Source organism: Mustela nivalis (genome assembly GCF_964662115.1).
Source record: "Mustela nivalis genome assembly, chromosome: 4".
NCBI lineage: Eukaryota > Metazoa > Chordata > Mammalia > Carnivora > Mustelidae > Mustela > Mustela nivalis.
Genome location: NC_139023.1, coordinates 88,358,559 through 88,382,304, shown reverse-complemented (window position 1 = coordinate 88,382,304; position 23,746 = coordinate 88,358,559). Strand labels below are relative to the sequence as shown.

The 23,746-nt window shown below is 34.6% G+C and overlaps 1 protein-coding gene across 1 annotated transcript in view; it reads right to left on the bottom strand.

Annotated features, from left to right (window-relative positions):
• PRDM5 (PR/SET domain 5) overlaps nucleotides 1–23,746 on the bottom strand; it is a 217,792-nt gene that overhangs the window by 71,662 nt on the left and 122,384 nt on the right. The window contains exons 11-12 of the mRNA XM_082728454.1: nucleotides 7,152–7,245; nucleotides 2,633–2,793 (exon numbers count right to left, since the gene is read on the bottom strand). Coding sequence (XP_082584580.1) covers nucleotides 2,633–2,793; nucleotides 7,152–7,245 — 255 coding nt within the window. The remainder of the gene's footprint in view (nucleotides 1–2,632; nucleotides 2,794–7,151; nucleotides 7,246–23,746) is intronic.

Sequence of the window (23,746 nt, the reverse complement as noted above, 5' to 3'; positions counted from 1 at the left end):
TTTAACTCTTGAGGACAGAATTAATCTCAATAAAGTAATCTGTTATTTGCATTACGCTTGCCTGACTGGATTGATTTTATGACAAAGCAGAAAGAAATATAAATCTGACTTGATCTTGAAAATCAGCAGGTGTTAATTGAGCAGTCAATTTGAAAGAACATCCTTGCCCTCAACATACCTTTAATCTCAGCATAAAACAACCACACAAGGAAAGGTGAATATGTATCATCAAAAGTGAATTTTGACAGAATGTTAGAGAGTTTAAAGAAAAGAGCAAGCTCTCCCAAAAAAAGGAGACAGATGGAGCTTTTTAAACTTGTCTCGCAATCTCATCAGGATACCTTATTCTACCAGCATCCAAAACAGGTCATTCCAATAAATGAGAGGTCAGAGCTACTTTTCAAGTCACATTGTTTTTCAAACTTAGGAGAAGGGGAAAAGAAGGGAGAAGAGGGAAATTACTTCAGATATCTGCACACTGTCAGTGACACTTTTTAAATTTTTTTTTTAATTTCAATGATGACCTACACATTAATGAAAGCACACAGCAGATCAACTGGGTTACTACCACAACACAGAGTTTCTAGGCCTGTGTTTGCATTAGGTTTGTGCAAATTACTGGCATTGCCATGGGCTAATGTAAAAAGAATGGGAAAGTTTTTTTGTTTTTCTTTTTTTTAAATATGTTCCCAGAAGGGACACACTGGCAAGGATAGAGTGAAAGAAGTAGGGCAGTCTCATCTCAGAAAACCACCAATGTAGCAAAACATTCTCCATATTAATTGCTAACTTTAATATAATTAGTTTCATAGCCTTATTGGTATTTAATTTGGAAATTTCCACATTTGAATTATAATATGCATTTGGATAGACACTATTGTATTTGTGGTTTTTAAAACAGTTATAAACTAAATACCTTAGTCAACATCAGTGTCCTTTTAAATATTTTTCCATTGAAAATGATTTACATTATATTCAAATTTCAGAACTGCGATGCTAGCCAATGACACTGGCTACAACAGACATCTCCTTGATTCTCCACTTGGCAGGCACTTAACTTTCCATTTTCACTCTAAGTTCTTATACAAAACAGTTATACATTCTTTATAGTGAGAGCCGTTACTCCCATGGTTCCCATTATGGCTCATTTTAAAGGAAATGGTATAGCATTTTAATAGAGCAGACCTATATATTCTTCTCATTCCCTGACAGAAGGGGCAAGATACATCAATTCTTTCTTGACTAGTGTACGGTTGCTTAGAAATTGTGTATATCTATTATTAAAACATTGGATTATTCCAAAGAGGCAACTACCAATTTATTTATTGTATCTTTATAAAATCCACAGAATTTCTTTTGCTGCTACATAAGTATTTCATTGCTCACTTACATGACCTGGTACAAGTTTCAAACCAAACAACATTCAGTCAATAGTGAAAAGAACTAAAATGCTTCTTTGGTTTAATTCAAAAATATATCTTATTATTAGGTATGGAATTTGGTTAACTGGTTTTAAAAGACACTTAAGGTATAACACTAAAATATCTTAAATATAGATAAGAAAGCATGGAAACAGATCACTATGACAATATTGGTAAATGTATGAGACAAACACAAACAATGCTCTGCCACAACAATCTGTGATTGTGGACAAACAACTATTATCTCTCTTGAAAACTCACTATTTTTTCCCAGGTTGATTCAACAAGACACAAATTTATTAAATTCATACAAAAAAAATAATTCAAGCAAAGAAAGGTGAAAAACTATCTTCTCCAGAAATTTGAAAAGAGGAGACAATATTATTACTGAACACTAAAGAAACAGGTAATGAACAATTCAGTCCTTTGACACAGCCACACTAAAGACAGGTACCAAAATAAAATTCACACTGAAATACGAGTCACTTGCTCATATTCACTTAGCAGTGCACACTAAACAGCCGCATCTATGACACTTCATAGTCATTTCTAAAGTCAACATTAAAATCTATAATGGTGTTTGTTACATATGAACATTGCTATTTTTGAAAATACCCTTAAAATGTACTTACAAACCAAATAAAAATAACCTCTTGACTTGCTTAATTATCATAACATGAAAAAGATAACCTCCAAATCACTGTAAGAACCTCATTTTATTTGAGTTAAGCAAATACTTATAAGGTCCCTCTTCTGTACCAGAACTTCCCTAGGCCTAGAGATACAAGATGAAGAACAGTTCCAATCCTAGAAAAGAGCTCAATCCAGTAATTTCAGAACTGAATCAGTTCTGAAAAATAAAATTAAGGCACTGATCATTTTTTAAGTAAAAACCTACATTAATTCAAAAACTGACAAGCTTTCACTCATCAAATACTTTGTACGACCCATCTATCACCATAGCTCAGTGCTGTGGTGAAGAATTCACATCTCAATCTAGGTTCATCTTCATCCGAATGATATACCTCTTCTGAAAAAGTAAAGAGAACAGACATTTTCTGAAGAGCTCATATAAACCATGCATCCCTTGTCATTTGGAGGAAATATGTTGATTAATTAATATAAAATTGATTATCACATTATAACTAGCATGCATGCCCATATTGTTGAAGTGTGTAATTCATTCAAACTCATAGAAGGCTTCTACTTACTTTCTTATGACTTCTAAGCACTGAAGGTGTAACGAACGCCTTATTACAGAGCTCACATCTGTATTTCTTGTGTCTTTCATGGACCACCTGGACATGCACATTTAAGGTATCCTTCCTTTTAAAGGTAGCATCACAGTGATGGCACTTGAAAGTCCTTTCACCTTAAAATGAAAACATGAAATAAGAGAAAGATCAGATGCAAGAGCCGAATGATGATATCTCCCCCTCATGGGTACCAGATATAGTGTTCTTTTCTCCAAAAATTTAGTCTTATTACTAACAATTTATCATAGCCAGAAAAGGTAATGTTTCACATCTTTCAATTCTACATTTGCTCATTCATTGTGTGACCAGCAGGAAGTGCTTGAACCCTCTTATACTCTCAGACTCTTTAACTGGAAAAGGTAGAGACTCAATTAGCTAACTTTCTAAAGGAACCATGAACTTTCTTTAGAAGTAGTAGGTCTTTCTCGGGCAGGGGCTCAGGGTTGAAGTAGATTCTCATGGTGACAAAAGGCTTCTGTCAAGCAGAGTAAGTGGCCTTTGGGGCCCCTCCTAAATTCCCCTCACTCCCACCACAGCCCTTATGGCCTTTAAGGGACAGGGCAGAATAGGGTCATGGGTAGCGAGGTGGGGAGGGAAGCCCCTACAGGCACACAAAATGGGTCAGAGCCAGACCCCTGCTAAGACAGGAGAGGGCTACAACACCCCTTCCTTCCTCAGCACTATCTCAGGAATTTGGACTAGAGGCTCCCTAACATGGTCCTTGGTCTGCTAATTAATTTAATTACCTTCCAGGCTCTCATCAGACAGGTTGGGGGGTCGCCTCTCAGAAAGGCAGCTGGATTGGGGCAACTATCCTTTTCTACCCTAGAGCCCCTGGATACCTGTGAGGATATTCACCTTGTTCTCATTTTATAGCCTCCGCCCACAGGGAAAGCAACTCCACAAACTCTGTTTCGGGATGTATGGTATGGTATTTTTTAAACTTACATATGCATGGAAGTACATGATTATGTAAGAAAGACAGACTAGTATTTGAATATATCTTCCCCTTTTAAAAAACAATTATATTAGTACAGATTTACATATTATATTCACTATGAGATAAAAGATAACTTTCTACATTGAAATAGATTACCTCAATTTCGACCAAACTCTTCCTATTTCCCTCCATTATAACCAGTACAGACTTAGAAATGTGAAGATCCTACTATTTCTTCATAGCAAATTTAAGGAAGGAAGGACAAAAAGAGGTGAAAAAGAAAGAAAAGAAAAAGACAAATGACGCTTTTCAAACAGAATTATGGCTCTTTAACTTAAAATATTGGAGAGTCCTGATGGAATCTGATGCTTGGAACAAAGTTACATCCAAACCGTGCAAGAATTGTGTAGATTCTCAAAGCTATGTTTATATGTTGCCTTTGTGCATTTTTGTTGCTGGGTACTGTCACTATAATCTAATTTGTCTTTATATATCATTTTAGATTTAAATACCTCATTTGTATAAAATATATAACCAGTAATAGTAAAAGAAATGAGCAATGACATAAGATCATAAATAAAGCAAAGCAACTCAGGAACAACTAAAAAACAAAAACAAGGGTGGCCTGCATGGCCTAGTAGGTTAAGCTTCAGACTCTTGGTTTCAGCTCAGGTCATGATCTCAGAGTCACTGGGTCCAGTCCTGTGTCTTAGAGCTCTGTGCTCAGTGGGGTGTCTGCTTAGGATTCCCTCCCTCTCCCTATCCTCCTCTCAAAATAAATGAGTAAATGTTTACAATTAAGTAAATAAAAAACAAAACAAAACAGTAGTTCTCCAAGATTTCTCCTATTAAAGCATTTCCATTAAACTATCACATAAATCAAAATATTGATTCCTATACAAAGACCTCATCAAGCTATACCAAGGGTAGTCCTTACCTTTCTTCTTTCAAATTTTAATTCCAGATTTCTTTGTTTTAAGCTTATCAGAACTTTTTAACTCTGAAGAGATTTTATCTGAGGTTATCAGATTTCTTTGCCTTAAAGAAATAAACATAGGATTAAAGATAGGATCTTTCCTATCTTAAAACCAAGAAGCAAGCTAGTAACCTGCCTTTTGGTTTTCCATATGTTAGAAAATAGCAATAATTTCCAAAATAATTATGACGTTATTCTTCATATTTTGAGCCAGAATGCTGATATAAGTTTCTAAAACAGCCTGCATGTTTTGAAGTTAAATAGGTTTTCATTTTCATACTGTGTAAGATAACATCTAATATTTTGTCTTACTCTGTCTCCTTCTGGTTTTTCCCATCCTTTTAGCTCATTTGCCTTATCTGATGTTTAATTTTACCTTCAATAACCCACTTGCTCAGTCAACTACAAAGCTGACTTTCCAGTCAAATGTCAGTGCAGCTTCATAAAGCCTATGATTAATATGCTGACCAACATTATATTAAATACAGAATGTGCCAACACAGTCCACACCGCTGCTTCAATCCTCTGCCTCAAGTGTATGGGAACCAATCAGCAGAAATCAAAATTAGTAGGTTCCTTATAATAAAAACTCCTTGTTGTTATTGAAACTAATTTTCATCTATCCAAACAAAAATTTCCTGAGCATACAGGCCAAAATTGGCCACAGAAGTCTTAATAGTATGAATGAGTTTCACTCACCCCAATTCCTACTCAAAAATCCATTCATCCCATAATGATTTTTTTTCTTAATCAAATGAGAGTGTGATGGGATGGAAATTACTGCTGTTACAGGGCAAATTTTCTTTTCTTTTCTTTTTTTTTAAAAGATTTATTCATTTATTTGAGAGAGAGAGACAGAGATAGCAAGGGAGAGCACGAGTGGGAAGAGAGGGTGAAGCAGGCTCCCTGCTGAGCAAGGAGCCCCAATGTAGGACTTGATGCCAGGACCCTGGGATCATGACCTGGGTCAAAGGCAGCAGCTTAATCAACTGAGCCACCCAGGCACCCTAAATTTTATTTCTTAAATGCATGGCTGTCCTTAATAAAGAAAGAGAAAGTTGTGTTGACCAATTCTCCAGAGCTGTAAGGTCAAATGCAGAGTTGCACAGACCTAAACATTATCTTTTCTGTAGGAAAAGAGGCATTTAGTCATGATCTTAACACTTAGTATTTTCAAAAACTTTACTATGCTGAGTGAAATAAGTCAAGCAGAGAGAGTCAATTATCATATGGTTTCACTTACTTGTGAAGCATATGGAATAACACAGAGGACATTGGGAGATGGAGAAGAGAAGTGAGTTGGGAGAAATCCGAGCAGGGGAGACAAACCATGAGAGACTGTGGACTCTGAGAAACAAACTGAAGGCTTTGGAAGGAAGGGAGTGGGGGGTTGGGTGAGCCTGGTGGTGGGTATTAAGGAGGGCACAGATTACATGGAGCACTGGGTGTGATGCATAAACAATGCATTTTGGAACCCTGATGAAAAAATTAAATTAAATTAAGTTAAATTAAAAAACTTTATTATCTTTGGCATTTTGAACTGTAGACACTTCTACTTGACCAGAGAAAATTTCTTCCAAGATACTGTCTTATCTGTACTGTTGTCATAACTGATTAATTGTTTTACTTTCCTCAGAAATATTAAAAATTTAATCAGCAGTATTAACTTTGTTTCAGAAGATGTTCCACAGATTAAAAAACTAAAAAGCAAATAATACAAATATCGCCTACATTATGCCATTTTCCTTTACTTTTAGATACAGTAATGTAACAAATGTCTGGTTATTTCTATATCTGAACACAGAACTCACTTTAAAACTCAGCTTAGCAATAGCATTTTCTCTGAAATAACATAATATAAAGTGTCCTTTCAGCAATGTGGGTATAAGGTGTTGTATTCTAAAAATAGCTCTTTGCATGGTATGTATGTGTATAAATTCTCCCAAAAGAAAAAGAAGTGCTCCTGCCAAAAGAAGTTAAGAAGTCAGAGGCAGCATATAGTAAGAAGAGAAAGCACCTGACTGAATCTGGATGCTGTCTCCAGAGCTAGAACCCTGCATATGTCACCATGTTTCTCTGGGTCTGCATTTTCTCTACTCCTCTCACATTAACAGGTTAAATTAGATGTGCACTCTGATCCTTTCCACCTTGAAAAGTCTGTGAGCTAATAAAATCATGACAGACATCTGCATATTTTAACCATTATTCTTAAAAGGGAACAAAAATGTCTATTTCAGACAAATTTCAAAGATACTTTACTGAACATAAGATTTTATATACAAACCTTAAATAGTGGAAAGAAAAGATATAAAGAAAAGATATAAAAGAAAAGATATAAAATAAAATGTCTCATAAGACAATTTATCTTTATGTGGGAAAATAAAGCAAGAATAAAGGAAAAAAAGGAGAAAGGCAGAATTACCAGCCCTTTTTACGTTCAAAAGCAGATCATGTAACTATATACAGGTCCACTTTTATGACGCCAACATTCTCAAGAGTTATAAGAACGCAGTTTGAGATAATTCAATTTGCCCTAAACTGCTTGTATTGTGACTTACTGTTATGTATGAGCAGGTGTCTCTGCAAAGAAAATGGGGTTCGGAACAAAGCTTTACATTCCTCACATTGGAATGGTCTTTCTTCAGAATGCGTCTGCAGATGAAAGAAACTGAGTCAGGAGGGTCTAGAATCATCTAGTCATGACAATAATTGGAACTTGTATTCATGATGCGGGAGAGGAAGGGGAAGGTAGACAATATCTTGTTTCTTCTGGTGACGTTCTTTTACCATAAAACCGTAAACACAAATACACTATGTTCACAGGAGAAAAACAACTCTATTTTTAAATTCTCACATTAATTATATATTTGATAAATAATAAAGGAAATTGTTCCTCTAATCTCAAAATGCTAATCTGAATATATCCAAATTTCTCAGGATTTATACTACAGAGTAAAATGATTTATAATTTCTCTGAAGACTAAACCTTCATTCTTACTGGACAGGCTTTCACTATGGTAGTACAACACTTTCAAAATAATCAAAGGAAACTGGTAAAAGGAGACAGTTTCCACCTTCTCCCCTCAACATCACTGAATAAGTTCCAATAATTTTTAGTCCTAGATACCATTTACCCCCTAAATTAAACTAGAACATTTACTCATACTTAAATCAAGTAACATTCATTAAGTATTTATTTTGTGTCACTGCTACACTCAACACTTTACATGAATTTTTTCACTTAATTCTAACATTAATTTGATGGACAGTATACTATTACTAGTAACTCAAAGAGTTTCAATAACTTGCCAGAGATCAAACAACGTAGACACAGCAAGTACCTTTAAACACAGAACAAACAGAAATACACTGAGAAACAATAAACAACAGAAAACCAGGAATGAAAACAAAGCAAACAACAAAAGAGTATGCTTATTCACTTCTCCTGTTTTGTTAATCACACATCAGTATTAACCTGTTTGGCACAGTCAGTATATAAAATCTTATTTCTACCATGGATGGCAAGATAAATTCTAAAAACCAAAAACTGAACTATATTCTCTTATGATAATAAAGCACATCATATAATTCATTAGTTTTTATGATACATGTGGCATAAAAATAAAGGGAATAAATAAAGCACTTTATTCACAGCATAAAGATTTAAAAATTTTCTTAGTTTAATGTACATTGTAATATTCAAGATGTACATATTACCTATTAACATAATGTTGGTGAAAAGGGATTACCATGTCTGTTTTCAGTTGTAAAAAAAAAATAGAGAAAGCATGAGGGGAGCAAATATTTAAAACTTGGGAAAAATTACACGTATTCAAGTGTGTTATTTAGCCTTATAAATGAACATGATAACTGGGAAAAAATAGAACAAAGAGTAAGTTTCATTCACTACATAAAATATATGTACACTTAATATAGCAAAACACGGCATTTCAAATTGAAAGAACAACAGTGGACAGTTTGGTAAATGGTTTTGAGGGAACTGTATAGATATTTAGGAAAAATTTAAACTAGATCTATTATTCATTCACCCCTTTCAATAAATCCCATTTCGATTCAGCTTTTTTTTTTTTCAAATGTGAAGAACAAATCCTCAATATACTAGAAGAAAATATGAGTGAATTGTTAAATACATTTTGAGCAGGAAAAGGCTTTCTAAGCACGGCAGAAGCTCAAATATGTAGATGAGAGAAGGCATTAAATTTGAAATAAGGCAAAAATGTTTGGTGGCAAAGAATATTTGCAATATGAAATAAAAATTTTAAGCTGCTAATATAAAGAGTTATGGCACATTTACAGGAAAAGATGAAAACTCAAAAAAAAAAAAAAAAGGCAAAAAGATTCCTCCAAGTAGCACTCTTGCAATCTCCTTCATTACTTATTTTGTGCCCAGGCCATGCTATGCACCTCATGCCCTTATATGTCAGTCCTGTTTTACACACGGGAGAGACAGCAGTAAAAACAGAGGACTAAGTCCTAGCTATCACGGAGCTCTCCCACTGGCAAGGAGAAAAAGACAATGAACAAACCATAAAACATGAAGTACATGCTATAGAGAAAAATAAAGAAGGGAAAGGGGATAGCAAAAGTTTCAAAGAAAGGGGTAGCAATTTAAGCAGAAATTCTAACTGAGAAGGTGACTTGAGAGAAGAACTTATGGAAGTGAGGGAACAAGGGCATGTCTCCCTCTGAGGCCTCTGGGCAGGAAACACCACAGACGCCAGTGTGGTGGAATGAGAGGAAGAAGCACAAAAGTGGGGAGATGACGCTGTAAAAAAATGGGAAAAGAAGGAAAAGCAAATCGTGTAAGATCTGGTCAGGCACTGCAGGAATTTTGTTTTTTACTGGAAGAGATAAAAAATCTCAAATGAGTCTTGAACCGATGGCATTTCTTAGGATGCTAAGGTGGGTGTGCTGAGAACAGGAGAGAGGGGGACACGGGAAAGCGGAGAACCCAGAGAAGCAACAGCAAGAAACCAAACAAGAGATAATTAAGTCCTCCATCAGAGTGGTAGCTACCAATGTACAAAGAAGTGGTAGATTTCCAGATATATGCTGAAAGCTAACAGGTTTTTGTGGAGAGACTTGAATCTGAAGCATGAGGCACAGGAAAGAAGATCTAAAATTGTGACCAGAGTGATGGTAGGATGGATCAGCCACCAGAAGAGCAAGCAAGAAGCAGGTTTGCTGAAAGATAAGGGGCTCAGTTTGGGGTGGGTTCAAATGACTAGTCAAAGATGGCTAGTAGACAGTGGACCATTTCAAGTCTGCATCATAGTGTAGAACATTTGGAGATGTCAGACTATATAGTTTTGGGGCACCTGGCTGGCTCAGTGGGTTAAGCCTCTGCCTTTGGCTCAGGTCATGATCCCAGGGTCCTGGGATCAAGCCCCACATCGGGCTCTCTGCTCAGCAGGGAGCCTGCTTCCTCCTTTCTATGCCTGCCTACTTATGATCTCTCTCTGTGTCAAATAAATAAAATCTTAAAAAAAATTATATAGTTTCAGTATTTAAACCCATAAATATGAGAGAATGAAAGTTAAAAAAAAACCAAACAACTCTCTGTGGTATATCAGATTGGCAGAGGTAAGGAGAATGGTTATTACTCATTGTTGACAAAAGGGAAAGGTCGAGCAATCTCATCTCTTGTTACTGGGAACATACATTTTCTGAGTGGCAGTGTGGCTCTATTGACCCAAAATGACAAACAGGCCCAGTCTTTGACTAACCAACTCCCTTGGCAGACATAGATCTGGCAATTATTTACATAAACAAAAACTTAAAAAGAAAAAACAGCTAAATGCTTACTGACAGATATAAACCTGGTTAACTAAATTTGGGTGGCTACTGTATATTTATTTTGATATGGAAAACCCACTAGAACATACTTTGAGTGTCAAAAGAACAATGCAAATTATTATAGGTAGAATACCACAGGCCACAAACATACAAACATGTAGGATGGGGTGTGGGAAGATGTCCTACGAAACACTGAGGAGGGTTTTCATAGTAAAGCAGAGAGTGGTATTTGATGGAGCCTCTGTTTTCTTCTTTATACCTTTCTTTGATATTTAGTTTTCTACAAAGGGTAGATAATATTATTACAAAAAGAAAGAAGCTTTTGTCTTTAGAGCATCCATATTGGAACAAAGGGTTGCTTTAGTCTTCCAAAAGTATGATATTCCGCCCTAACCAATTCTTTCCCTTTTTCCAAATCTAGGCCAATACGACGTGTGGCTATGATTTAGCAGCTTGATGATGAAATAACTTGGGATAGCATGAAGGCTCACACCTCTGTTAACCAAACCAAAGCCACAACATCTAGATATGGCCTGAAGTCAAGAGCTATTTTACGTAGTTAAGCCGTTAGTTCACAGCCAGGTGAATAAATATTTTTGTCAAAGATGCCAATACCACCAACAGAGTTGTGATGGCATGACCTGTAAAAATCTCAGCATAATATTCTTTACGAGTACCAGATAAAATTCAACTTTTTAAAGGCTGCTTATGCTTCCATTTTTCATCACTAAAGGGTGCCAAACTTTTCACTGACTTATTAATTACATTATCCTTCCCCCACTTACATGCCAAGTCACTGATGACATAACAAATGAACTTGCCCATAAACTGTACATATATCTTATTATGTATCATATCATACATCTTTTTACGCACCAAATCTGATTGTTGTTGCAGATGTAGAAAACACATAAGAAAATGTGTTCCACTATTTATAACACCTAATAAAATGTCTTAAGAATGCTTCAGGTTTTCAACATAATTTTTATACAATCATCACCAAATTAGCACATTTCTAGCTGTATAAACCAAATATTAATTTCATGAGAACAGAATAAAATTCTCTTTGGGCCCATTCACAATTAAAAATTATAACTGGACTATCACCAATATATATTGCTCTGTAGTAACAGTATTATTGGTAATGCTATTTCTTCTTTGGGTCATGTACAAAGCAAGAAACTATCTTAAAATTCAGGGGAAATAACAGAGATAAAATAAATTTGTATAAAATATTCCTGAGATACATGTGTCAGAACTATTCTTTCTTCTTTAAAAAAAAAAAAAAAAAGAGTTTTGTTATTGAAGTCTCAAGTCTGCGTATCATAAGCATATTACGATCCCACTGGGTCACATAATAAACCTAAAGCTGCATAAAATGTGTGTCATCTGGCTGTTTACAAGGTCCGTGGATTAAATTTTTACTGTCAGCTTTATAACTGGCTTCCTTAAAGGGCCTTGTCCTCGCAAAAATGAATGGAAACTAGAGAGATATCAAAAAAAGCAGCTCAGCGCAGGAAAAGGTAGCTCATTTCACACAGATAAGTTAAGATTATAAAACGGAGGTTATGCTCTTACAGAAGTATAGCCTTTCATGACCAAGTCCAACCTTTCCTCTGCTTGAAAAGCCATAATTCCATTAGTACAAAGCCATAACTCCATGGAGCCAACTACTAAAGCCTCAAGTTTATACCCTGATCAGGACAAAGGGAATTTGCTAAAAGAAGGAATAATCACAGACTTGTAAAAGTCTTCCTTGGAGGACAGCAACTCAGACTACCACTCAGGGAGTTCTCCCCGCTACAACACTGCTAAAACATGGCATCTCATATTTCTAACCAAGGACATTTCTAACAAATACTGCTTCAAATACATGAACCTTCAGGCTAGCTGACTTGACCATTAATTTAAAAGTTCTGCCTCTGCAATGGCCACTATTTATTACAGGTAGCCCAGAGCCATACAGAACAAGTTTACTCTCTTTCCCACAAGGAAGCTCTTTGAATATACGGAAACAGCAACCATATCCCTTTACAAACGTTTGTAATAACCAGACACCTGCAGCTTAATTCATGAAAATATGGCTGTCGGGCACACCACAGGAATTGTAAAGCAGAACTTTCTGAATAGAAGTAGGCATTCTAATTTTTATAACTCATATGGAACAACTCACAGCAATTATACCAGCTCCTTTAGTGGGTAACTTGTTTGCTGCGCAAGATGGCTAAATAAACCAGTAATTCTGCCATGAACTTTATGTGCCATCCAAAAATAAACAAGTGCAGATACCTAAAGTACAAACAAACAAACAAATATGGATTTTGGATTTTATAGGATTCTAATCTTATATAAAATTATGCTCTCTAAAAATTAATACCAGTTGTTGGGTAAGAAAGTTTTCATTAACATGTAATAGGAAAATAATAGTAAAAATAGGATAAAAACTAACAATAAGATAAAAATAGGATTCTCTCCACATACCCCTCCCTGAGATTAAGGGTCTCTTATGGTTGTCTCCCTCCTGATCCCATCTTGTTTCATTTTTTCCTTCCCTACCCCCCTAACACCCAACTCTGCCTCTCAAATTCTTCATATCAAGGGAGGTCATATGATAATCGTCTTTCTCTGATTGACCTATTTCACTCAGCATAATACCCTCTAGTTCCATCCACGTCGCTGCAAATGGCAAGATTTCATTTCTTTTGATGGCTGCATAGTATTCCATTGTATGTATCTCCTACACATCTTCTTTATCCATTTATCTGTTGATGGACATCTAGGCTCTTTCCATAGTTTGGCTATTGTGGACATTGCTGGTATAAACATTCAGGAGCACATGCCCCTTCAGATTCCTACATTTGTATCTTCAGGATAAATACCCAGTAGTGCTCTTGCTAGGTGATATGGTGGGTGCTGCGAAGTGTGTAAGCCTGACAATTCACAAACCTGGACCCCTGGGGCAAATAATACATTATATGTTAATAAAAATAATTATTTAAAAAATAGGATTCAAATAGTTGGCCAGACAAGATAGACAGATAAACAGACAGATGCTAAAATGTGTGTGCGTGTGTGTGTGTGTGCGTGTGTGATATGTTTGTGTGTTCGTGTGTTCCATCCAATTATCTAAGTGTCACATCACCAGAGGACATATTCTCAATGAAACCTTCATAAAAACTAATCTATTTTTCAACCTAATACAGATATAAACTAAACTTAAAAAAATTACAGTTTAGACTCAGTTTCTAATTTTAAATATAAAACATCCAAGATGGGATATTAGGTTCAAAGTCTATTCTCTACTAAAAATAGTGTACTTCAGCATATTTTAATTATAACATACAGTCCTTATTTGTACATTTTTAGTTTTCATTGATTCAGATTTATGACATTTGCTGGTATAATACAAATTTTTTGTTCATTTGTCTTGTTTTTCACATTCCACATATAAGTGAGATGAGATCATATGGTATTTGTCTTTCTTTGCCTGACTTATTTCACTTAGCATAATACCCTCTAGGTCTACTCATGTTGTCACAAATGGCAAGATCTCATTCTTTTTTATGGCTGAATAATATTCCATTGTGCATATACCACATCTAATTTATCCATTCATCTATCGATGTACACTTGGGTTGCTTCAATATCTTGGCTTCTGTAAATAAGAGGGGCACATACATCTTTTTGAATTAGTGTTTTTGTAATCATTCAGTAAATAGTAGTGAAATTACTGGATCATATGGTATTTCCATTTTTAATAATTTTTGAGAGCTCCTATACTGTTTTCCATAGTGGTTGCACCAATTTACACTTCCATCAACAGTGCCCAAAGGGTCCCTTTTCTCCACATCTTCACCAACATGTGTCTTGTCTTTTTGATACTAGCCATTCTGATAGGTTTGAAATGGTATTTTATTGTGGTTTTGATTTGTGGTACAAATTGTTATATAAGAAGAGTATCTATTTTTCAAAAATATACGGCTTTGCATTTAACTTAGCTTCCAAATTTATATTACTTACAATCAAAATTTTGATATCATTTAAAAATTCATTAGAGAATAATATGAGAGCAGTGGTTATAAATCAGGATCTCAGGGGTGCCTGGGTGGCTCAGTTGCTTGGGCAGCTGACTCTTGATTTCAGCTCAGGCCATGATCTCAGAGGTGTGAAATCAAGCCCCACATCAGGCTCTGTGCTGAGCAGAAGCTTGATTTATTCTTTATTCTCTCTCTCTCTCAAATAAATAAATCTTTGAAAATAATAAATAAAATAAATCAGGATCTCATTCTATACCTAAAAACAATTTCCTCGTGGATTAAAACAGTAATAAAAAGAAAACTAATATAACTTTTAAAGGCATTGATAAATGCTTGTGTAGTGTTGGAATAAGAAAGTTTTCTGAGTAAAACCTAAAACTCAGAAGCTGTCTATACTCAGAAGCCATAAAACTCATTAACCTGTGTCATACTTCAAAACATAAAAATGTAAAACTTCTTTATTCAAATGATGCAAGTTGATATATGGAGACAAATATTAGAAACAAAAATAGCAAAGCATTAACATTCATACCTATAGAGCTCCTAGAAACCAATGAGAAAACAGCCAAATGGTCCAATAAAAAAGTGGATGAAGAGAAACCTATAAGCATTTCTAAAAAGTAATGTGAATGGAACATAAAATTATAAAAAGAATACAACTTCACTAACCATTGCTTAAATGCAATGAAATATCACTGTTCCATTCTCAGACTGAAAAAAAAACGTGACAAAATCAAACGTTGACTGTACAGCTAAAGGGGCATTTGAATTACTCCTAAGAGGAAGAGCTTTTTCAGAAGGCAGTTGGGCAGGAGCAAAACTTACTATTCTATTGAAGAAAAACTTTAAAGAAAGCTATTACTATTCATAAGTTGCATAACTAAGTACCCATGCATTCATGTGTGTTTTTGATATTTTATTTTCTTAATATATCTACTACAAAAAAAAGGAAAAAAATGTTAACCAAATTGAAAAAATAGCAAAAAAGGGGTGCCTAGGTGGCTCAGTCATTAAGCAACTGCCTTTGGCTGCCTTCAGATCAGGTCATGAGGCTGGGGTCCTCGGATGGAGCCCTGCATCAGGCTCCCTGCTCAGTGGGGAACCTGCTTCTTCTTCTCCCACTCCCCCTGCTTGTATTCCCTCTCTTGCAGTGTCTCTCTCTATCAAATAAATGAATAAAATCTTAAAAATAAAATAAAATAATCCAAAAAATGTCATCTTCCTCTTTTTCAATATTTCCAGCTTTGAGGTTTTAAGAGGGTTAGGGATGTACACTTGATTAGGCAAGTTAAGTGAGAAGTTCAAAATCCTGGACTGGGCTGGGCTAGACTGTAAAAAGCACAGCAGAGAATAAAGCTGATATCCCACTTAAGGTGAGCTCAGGAGGTAAGCATTAGTCTGAAGCTTCAAGGCAGAGACAAGACTCGGAGGCCAGAGGTTTAGGAGTCGAGGCCCTGTTCCCAGAGGAGCACAGATGAAGGAAGCTCGGAAGGGCGATGAGCAATGATTTGGTTCTGGCAAACACCAGGAGGTACGGTCTCTAGTCAGTGACTCTTAAGTTAATATCTGGGGGTGGGGAGAGTGGAGGGAGTAGAATAAAGCTGGGAGGGAGGTTTCTCTATTAACATCCAAGAATAAAGGGGAATCACTGATTTGGCAGTAAGTAAACACCAAGTCAAGTATTTATCTCAAAATTACAACAGCTCAAATTAAAGGTTTAAAGATTAGTACTTAGGCATCTCAGACTGTGTAAATTCAATTAGTGTAGAATGAACACAGCAAGGATTTCCCAGTGTATCACCAGACCACTAATACCCTCTTAAAATCAAGAAAGAAGAAGAGTATACAAACAGCACTGCAAATGTGGCAAAATGTACTGCAAATATATGTATGTTTTAAATCACATCTCGTATATTACAACAACTACTAAGAACATTAAATCTTATTTATTTGCTATGATCTTTTTATGGATTTTATTTATCCATACTATTTATGTCACATTCAAAGCACAATGTGGCCAGTAAGTGCTATGAATTAAAGTACAGTATCTATCTTCAAACTTATAGTTTAATCTGGAAAATAAAGTGCTTATGTTAGAAAGTATACAGTGCTATCTCATCATGCACTGCAGAAAAAATTGCTTTAGTAGGGTAAGTGATTTGCCATTAGCTAAAAAAGCTTCAGACAAACATCTATCTCCTGTTTCTCTCTGTCAGATTCCATTCCTGCATGCCTCTCTCAGTGTGAGCATCTCGTCATTGTTGATGTGCTTCCAGAAAACAAAAATAGATAATTTTGTACAACTGAGCACCTTGAATGAACCACCCACGGCTTTACCTATAGCAGTGGTACCAAGGAGGAGAAATGTGGGAGAGAAATGTGGGGGAGAAATGTGGTACAAAGTCAAAGGAAAAAGTGACTGTGATGGACTTACTGAGTGATTCTTTCAGTCTACAACATCACACCTTCCTTAGATATTTTCAAAGAGTTTTTTTATTATATAAAATTTATGCCATATTTTATACAGTTTTAGAATCTACTCCATGATTCATTTATGGAGAGACTTATGCTTTCCTTTAAAGAAGGCTTAATAAAATTTTACATGGGCAAAATCTGATCTGCAATGTCTGTCAAACAGACCATGACCAAAAAAATACTTTTTATATTGAAATTCAGCATACATACACATACATACATGAATGTATTATTTCATTAAACTGCCCTTATTCTTATATCTTCTATTCTATTCTTTAATGTCCATTCATGACCCAGTAAATTGATTTCAAAACACAAAGTGGTCATGGCCCAGAGTTTGGAAATCCCAATGAGATATTAATATAGAAGGCCCAATGGAATTATTCCATGAAAGGGTGTGACCAGAGTTCCTCACAGGCTTCTAAAGTTCATCTCTGGAGGGTTATGTAAAGGGTCAGAAAAGGCTTTTTATTTGAATAGACATTCCTCTGTCCCCTGAAGCTTGTTTATGACTTCATCAGGACAAAACCTCTCTGTATTCATTTCCATCATCAAGCATGTAGTGCCAGCTTCATGATCCAGGATGACTGAGTCCATCTAGAGGTCCTGCCTATAGCAGGAGGAGAGGAGTACTATACACCTTCTCTCATTTTGCTTTGCAATAAATTTGATAAGGAACAAAATGGAGGGTGAAGAGTACTTGACTAGAACTACAAGTTCTGAAGTGACTGTCCAGTTATGATTTATAGATCTAGTTAGATCCAGATGAACAATCATTATTTTAACTAGATCCAAAAAATTCAATTAGTATTCAGGTCAAATAATTGTCAAAAAGGATTAGGGAGAGGAAAAACTAATTTTATCCTACTGAGCCTATACAATTGGCAAAATGATGGAAGAAGTTATTAAGTTTTAGAAACAAAAATCACCCCTTTAAAGTTTGATATTGCCATAATCACACTGAAAGATAGTATTTCCTTTTCAAGCAAATCCAAATGTTAAGAGAAGAATGACGCTAAAATGAATAAAGTAAGTATAATAAAAATACAAAAGTTACATAACCAAAGAAACCAAAAGAACAATTATTTTATTTAAAATAACCACCTTTGGTTGTGCTATATGATGGAGATCAGTTAGACTCAGATTTTTTTTTTTTCCCCTAATTTCCTTGCATATCCTTATTTTTCAGTTTCCTAACTGGCCATTAATGAATAATGATGGAAGAAAAAGTTTATCTGCTTTTTCTACATAACTCTTGAAGCATATTTTAGACTTTTTCACTTAACCGTACCAAATACATGCTAGGATCATACAGTCAGAATTACATTTGTCTATAGCAGAAGGATTGAATGTGCTTTCCACTTTGGAAATTATAGGCATCATTGTTTCTATCCTTCCCAAGACATCATTATTACTTTCATATGATTTATGGCTTAATGTATGCGAGATGGTGCAAAGATCCTGTGCCAAATTCCCATATGGCATATAACACAAGCCAAACTGAAAAACTCGTAAATGTGGGTAGATCAGTTTCATCAAAGAATGGAGCAAGAGAGTTCCAGAGACTGAGCAGGAAACTAGCCAGATAATTTTTTATAGTCATGCAATTCCAAAGCAGCAGTAATGAATGTGGTCCTGCCCCTGATCATTTAATGCTTGAGTTAAACCTAAGGGCAGTCAGCAAGAAATTAGGCAGAGACAATTTGGGACACTATCAATCAACTCTTTTTATTCTCTGGTAAATCTAACTTTTTTTTTTTTCCTTTTTAGGCTAAAGCTAAAATTATGTCACTAACTTTTAAATGATTTAAAATAGAAAGAATGATGCTTTGAAGTCTCAATAAATATTGAAATAACTATAACTCCAATGGACTGGTATAAGAGAAAAATAAGCAACAAGTTATTTTAAAAGATACTATATACATATTACTTAACAGCATGCTAAAATGTGTTAACCAAAATCAATAAGCAAGTAGTGCCATAGCCAGCTGGGCAAGCACTCCAAGCCCCCAAGCTTCAACTGCAATCCCACCACAGCCAGTGAGCAAAAAAGGCCCTCAAAAAGTACATCTCTCCAATGTCTGGAGCTGGTGGGAATCTCATGACTGGGGATTATACTTCTGGGCCCAAGAGTTATAGTAATACAGGCCTACAATCAAGAAGCAAGAAAAATCCCAAAAAACAAACTTTTCTTCCACCTGAAGGAGCTAGAAAAAGAAGAACAAACAAAGGCCAATGCCCGTAGAAGGAAGAAAATAATAAAGATTGAAGGAGAAACAAATGAAATAGAGAACACAATAGAGAACAAACAATAGAAGAAATGAATGAAACCAGGAGCTGGTTCCTTGAAAAAATTAACAGAATTGATGAACTTTTGGTCAGACCCATTTAAAAAAAAAGAGAGAAAACAAGTAAAATTGGAAGTGAAAATATGAAAACAAAGTAATGATCATAAAGCTGTTCACTGAACTCAGAAGAATGGATGAAAACACCAAAGCCAAGATAGAAAATATAAGAAAGTACCAAACAGAAGTCACAGAAAAAAAAAAAAAAAAAAAAAAGAAATGAAGAATATAATAACTGAACTGAAAAATACACTGAGGGGCTCAACAGCAGACTGGATGAAACGGAAGAACGGATCAGCAAGCTAGAAGACAAAAACAACAGAACTCTCCTCAAAGCAGCAAAAAGAAAAAGGAATTTAAAAAAGTAAAGATGGCTTAAGCAGCATATGGAACATCATCAAGCAGAATAACATCCACATTATAGGGGTCTTAGAAGGAGAATAAAAAGAAAGTGACATAAAACTTTTAGAAGAAATAATGACTGATAATTTTGCTAATCTGGGAAAGGAAACAAACATGTAGGTTCAGGAAGCCCAGTGAGATATCCACACTAACCCACGTTATAATTAAGATGTCAAAAGTCAAAGAGAGAATCTTAAAAATAGCAAAAGAAAAATTATGTGTTATGTACAAAGGAAACTTCATATAGCTATAAGCAGAGTTTTCAGCAGAAATTATGCAGGCCAGAAGACAGTGACATAAATTATTCAAAGTTGCAAAGGAAAAAACTCCCAACCAAGAATAGTCTACCTGGCAAGGTTATTATTTGGAATAGAAGGAGAGCTAAAGTATTTTCCAGATAAGCAAAACACCATTAAACAAAACCTAAAAGAAATGTTAAAGGGACTTCTTTAGCCTGAAAAGAAAGGGCACTAAGTAGTAATAAGAAAACATATGAAAGTAAAAATCTCACTGAAAAAGGGAAATATATAGTAAAAACAGTGAATTAATCATTTATAAAGCAATTATAAAGGTTAAAAGACAAAAGTAATAAAAGTAACTCAATAGTTAAGGGATACATAAAAGATGTGAAATGTGACATCAAGAACATTAAAAAACAGTAGTGTTTTTTAACACCATATTTATACCAATGGATAAATCACCCAGACAGAAAATAGAAATCATATAGAGAGAAACTGTATAAGGAAATATAGGTTTATATGACACATTATACCAGATGTACTTAATAGATAAATACAGAACATTTCATCCAAAAGCAGATACAGAGACATTCTTCTCAGGTGCATATGCAATATTCTTCAGGATAAATCATATGTTAGGTCACAAAGCAATCTCAAAAAATTTGGAAAGACCGAAATCATTATCACACATTTTTCCCAACCATTAGGAAAAAAAAAAAAAAGAAGAAGAAATGAAACCTAAAGTTAGTAGAAGAAAGGAAATTACAAAGATCAGAATGGAAATCAGTGAACTAGAAGGTTCTTATAAATAAACTCAGAAAGAGGAGATGTTGAAACTGATACCACAGAAATACAAATCATCATAAAACTACAAAAAATTACATGCAAAAAAAATGGATGATCTATAAGAAATAGAAAAATTCCCAGAAATAAACTTTTAAGACCAAATCATGAATAAAAAATAAATAGACAAATTATACTAAGAAGACTGAATCAGTAATCAAAACTTCCCAGCAAACAAGAGTCCGGGACAAGATGGCATCAGTGAATTCAACCAAACATTCAAGGAAGATTTAATACTTATCATTCTCAAACTCTTCCAAAAGAAAATTGTTTAGGAGGGAATGTTTCCAAACCAATTTACAAAGACAATATTACCCTGATACCCAAATTAGACAATGACACCACAGAAAAAGAAGATGAGGAGGAAGTAGAGGAGATGAAAACAAAACAAAACACAACATTATAAGCCAATATACCAGGAAAAAAAAAAAGACACAGAAATCTTTAACACAATATTAGCAAACAGAAGTTAACAACACATTAAGATCATATACCATGATCAAGTGGATTTATTCCAGAGATGCAAGGATGGTTTCAATATTCACAAATCAATCAACATGATAAACCACATTAATAAAATTAAAGTTAAAAATCGTGCGTCCATCCCAAAGAGATGAAGAAAAAGCATTTGACAAAATTCAACATTCACTTATGATACGAATTTCAACAAAGTGGGTATTGAGGGATTGCAGCTCAACATTATAGAGCTATATATAACAAGTCCACAGCTGACACCAAACTCCATGATGAAGAGCTCAAAGTTTTCATTTAAAATCAGGAACAAGATAAGGATGTCTATTCTCTCTCCTTTTTTCAACTTAATACTTGAAGTCCTAGCCAAAGAAATTTAGTAAGAAAGAGAACTAAAAGGCATCCAGATTGAAAGGAAGAAGTAAATCTGTCACTATTTGCAGATGACATGATGCTATATATAAAAAAACCCAAAGACTTCACAATAAAGCCGTTAGAACTAATAAATGAATTCAATCAAATTTCAAGATACAAGATTAACACACAAAAAAACCCACTGCATTTTCATACACTAATAAGAAACTATCAGGAAGAGAAATCAAGAAAACAATCCTATTTACAATCGTATCAAAAAGAACAAAATACTTGGGAGTAAATTTAACCAGAAGTGAAAGACCTGTACTCTGAAAACTGTAAAACATTGATGAAAAAAGCTGAAGACACAAATAAATGGAAAGATATGTCATGCTCATGGACTGGAAGAATTAATACTGTTAAAATGTCCATATTACCCAAAGTAATCTATAGGTTTAATGCAATCGCTACCAAAACCCCAATGGCATTTTTCACTGAAGTAGAAACAATAATTCTAAAATTTGTATGGAACTACAGAAGACCTCAAATATCCAAAGCAATCTGGATCAAGAAGAACAAAGTCAGAGGTATTACATTCCCAAATTTCAAACTATATTACAAAGCGATAATCATAACAGCATGATATTAACAAAAAATAGACACATAGATCAATGGAAGAGAATGGAGAGCCCAGAAATAAACCCAGGCGTATATGTTCAAGAGAGAAGGCAAGAATATGCAATGAAAAAAGACTAGTCTCTTCAATGAACAGTATTGTGAAGACTAGACAACCGCATGCAAAAGGAAGAAACTAGACCACTATCCTACCAAATATTCAAAAATCAATTTAAAATGGATTAAAAGCTTGAGTGTAAGGCCTGAAACCATAAAACTCCTAAAAGAAAACATAAGCAGTAAATTCCTTGACATCAGTCTTAGCCATGTTTTTCAAATCTGGCTCCAAAGACAAGGGTAACAAAAGCAAAAATAAACAAACAAAACTACATCAAATTAAAGAACATCTGCACAGCAAAGGAAACCACCAACAAAATGAATAGAAGGGGAGAAGATATTTGCAAATCATATATCTGATAAAAGGTTAATATCCAAAATATATTATGAACATATGCAACTCAATAACAACAAAAAAATCCCATTAAAAATTGGAAAAATGATCCAGAAATGGAAAAAGGATCCAGATAGACATTTTTCCGAAGAAGACATACAGATGTCCAACAGGAAAAGATGATCACATGACTAATCATCAAGGAAATGCAAATCAAAGCCACATGATATATTACCTCACACCTGCCAGAATAGCTATCATCAGAATGACAAGAAATAACAAGTGGTGAAAAGAATGTAGGAAAAAAAACCCACATACTGTCAGTGGAAATTTAAGCTGGTACAACCACTATGGAAAAAAGTACTAAATTTCTTCAAAAAATTACAAACTACCTTATGATCCAGCAATTCCACAGATGGGTATCTATCCAAAGTAAACAAAATGCTAATTTAAAAAAATATATAGGTACCCCTACATTCACTGTAAGATTATTTACAATAGTCAAGATATGGAAACAACCTAAGTATCCATCAATAGATGAATGTATAAAGAACATGCAGTACATGTCTATACAATGGAATATTACTCAGCCACAGAAAAGAATAAAATCTTGTCATTTGTGACAACGTGGATAGACCTTGAGGGTATTAAGTTAGATGAGATAAATCAAACGGAAAAAGGCAAAATACTTAATAATTTCACTTATAAGTGGAATCCAAAAAAAAGAAGGAAGGAAGGAAAGAAAGAAAGAAAGAACTAAGAAATAGAACAAAACAAAATCCAGATTCATAGTTAGAGAATTGAGTGGTGCTTGCCAAAAGGTGAGGGGGTTTTAGGGGTAGTATGGGTGAAGGAAATCAAGAGACACAAATTTCCAGTTATAACATGAGTAAGTGATGGTGATATATGTACAGTATAAGGAATACAGTCAATAATATTGTATTCACTTTATATGATGACAAATGGTAATTAGACTTACTGTGGTAATCAGTTTAGAATATATACAAATGTTAAATCATTATTTGTATACACTAAACTAATAATACTGTATGCCATTTATACCTCAATAAAACCATTTTTTAAAAATCAATTTTTTTATCACAT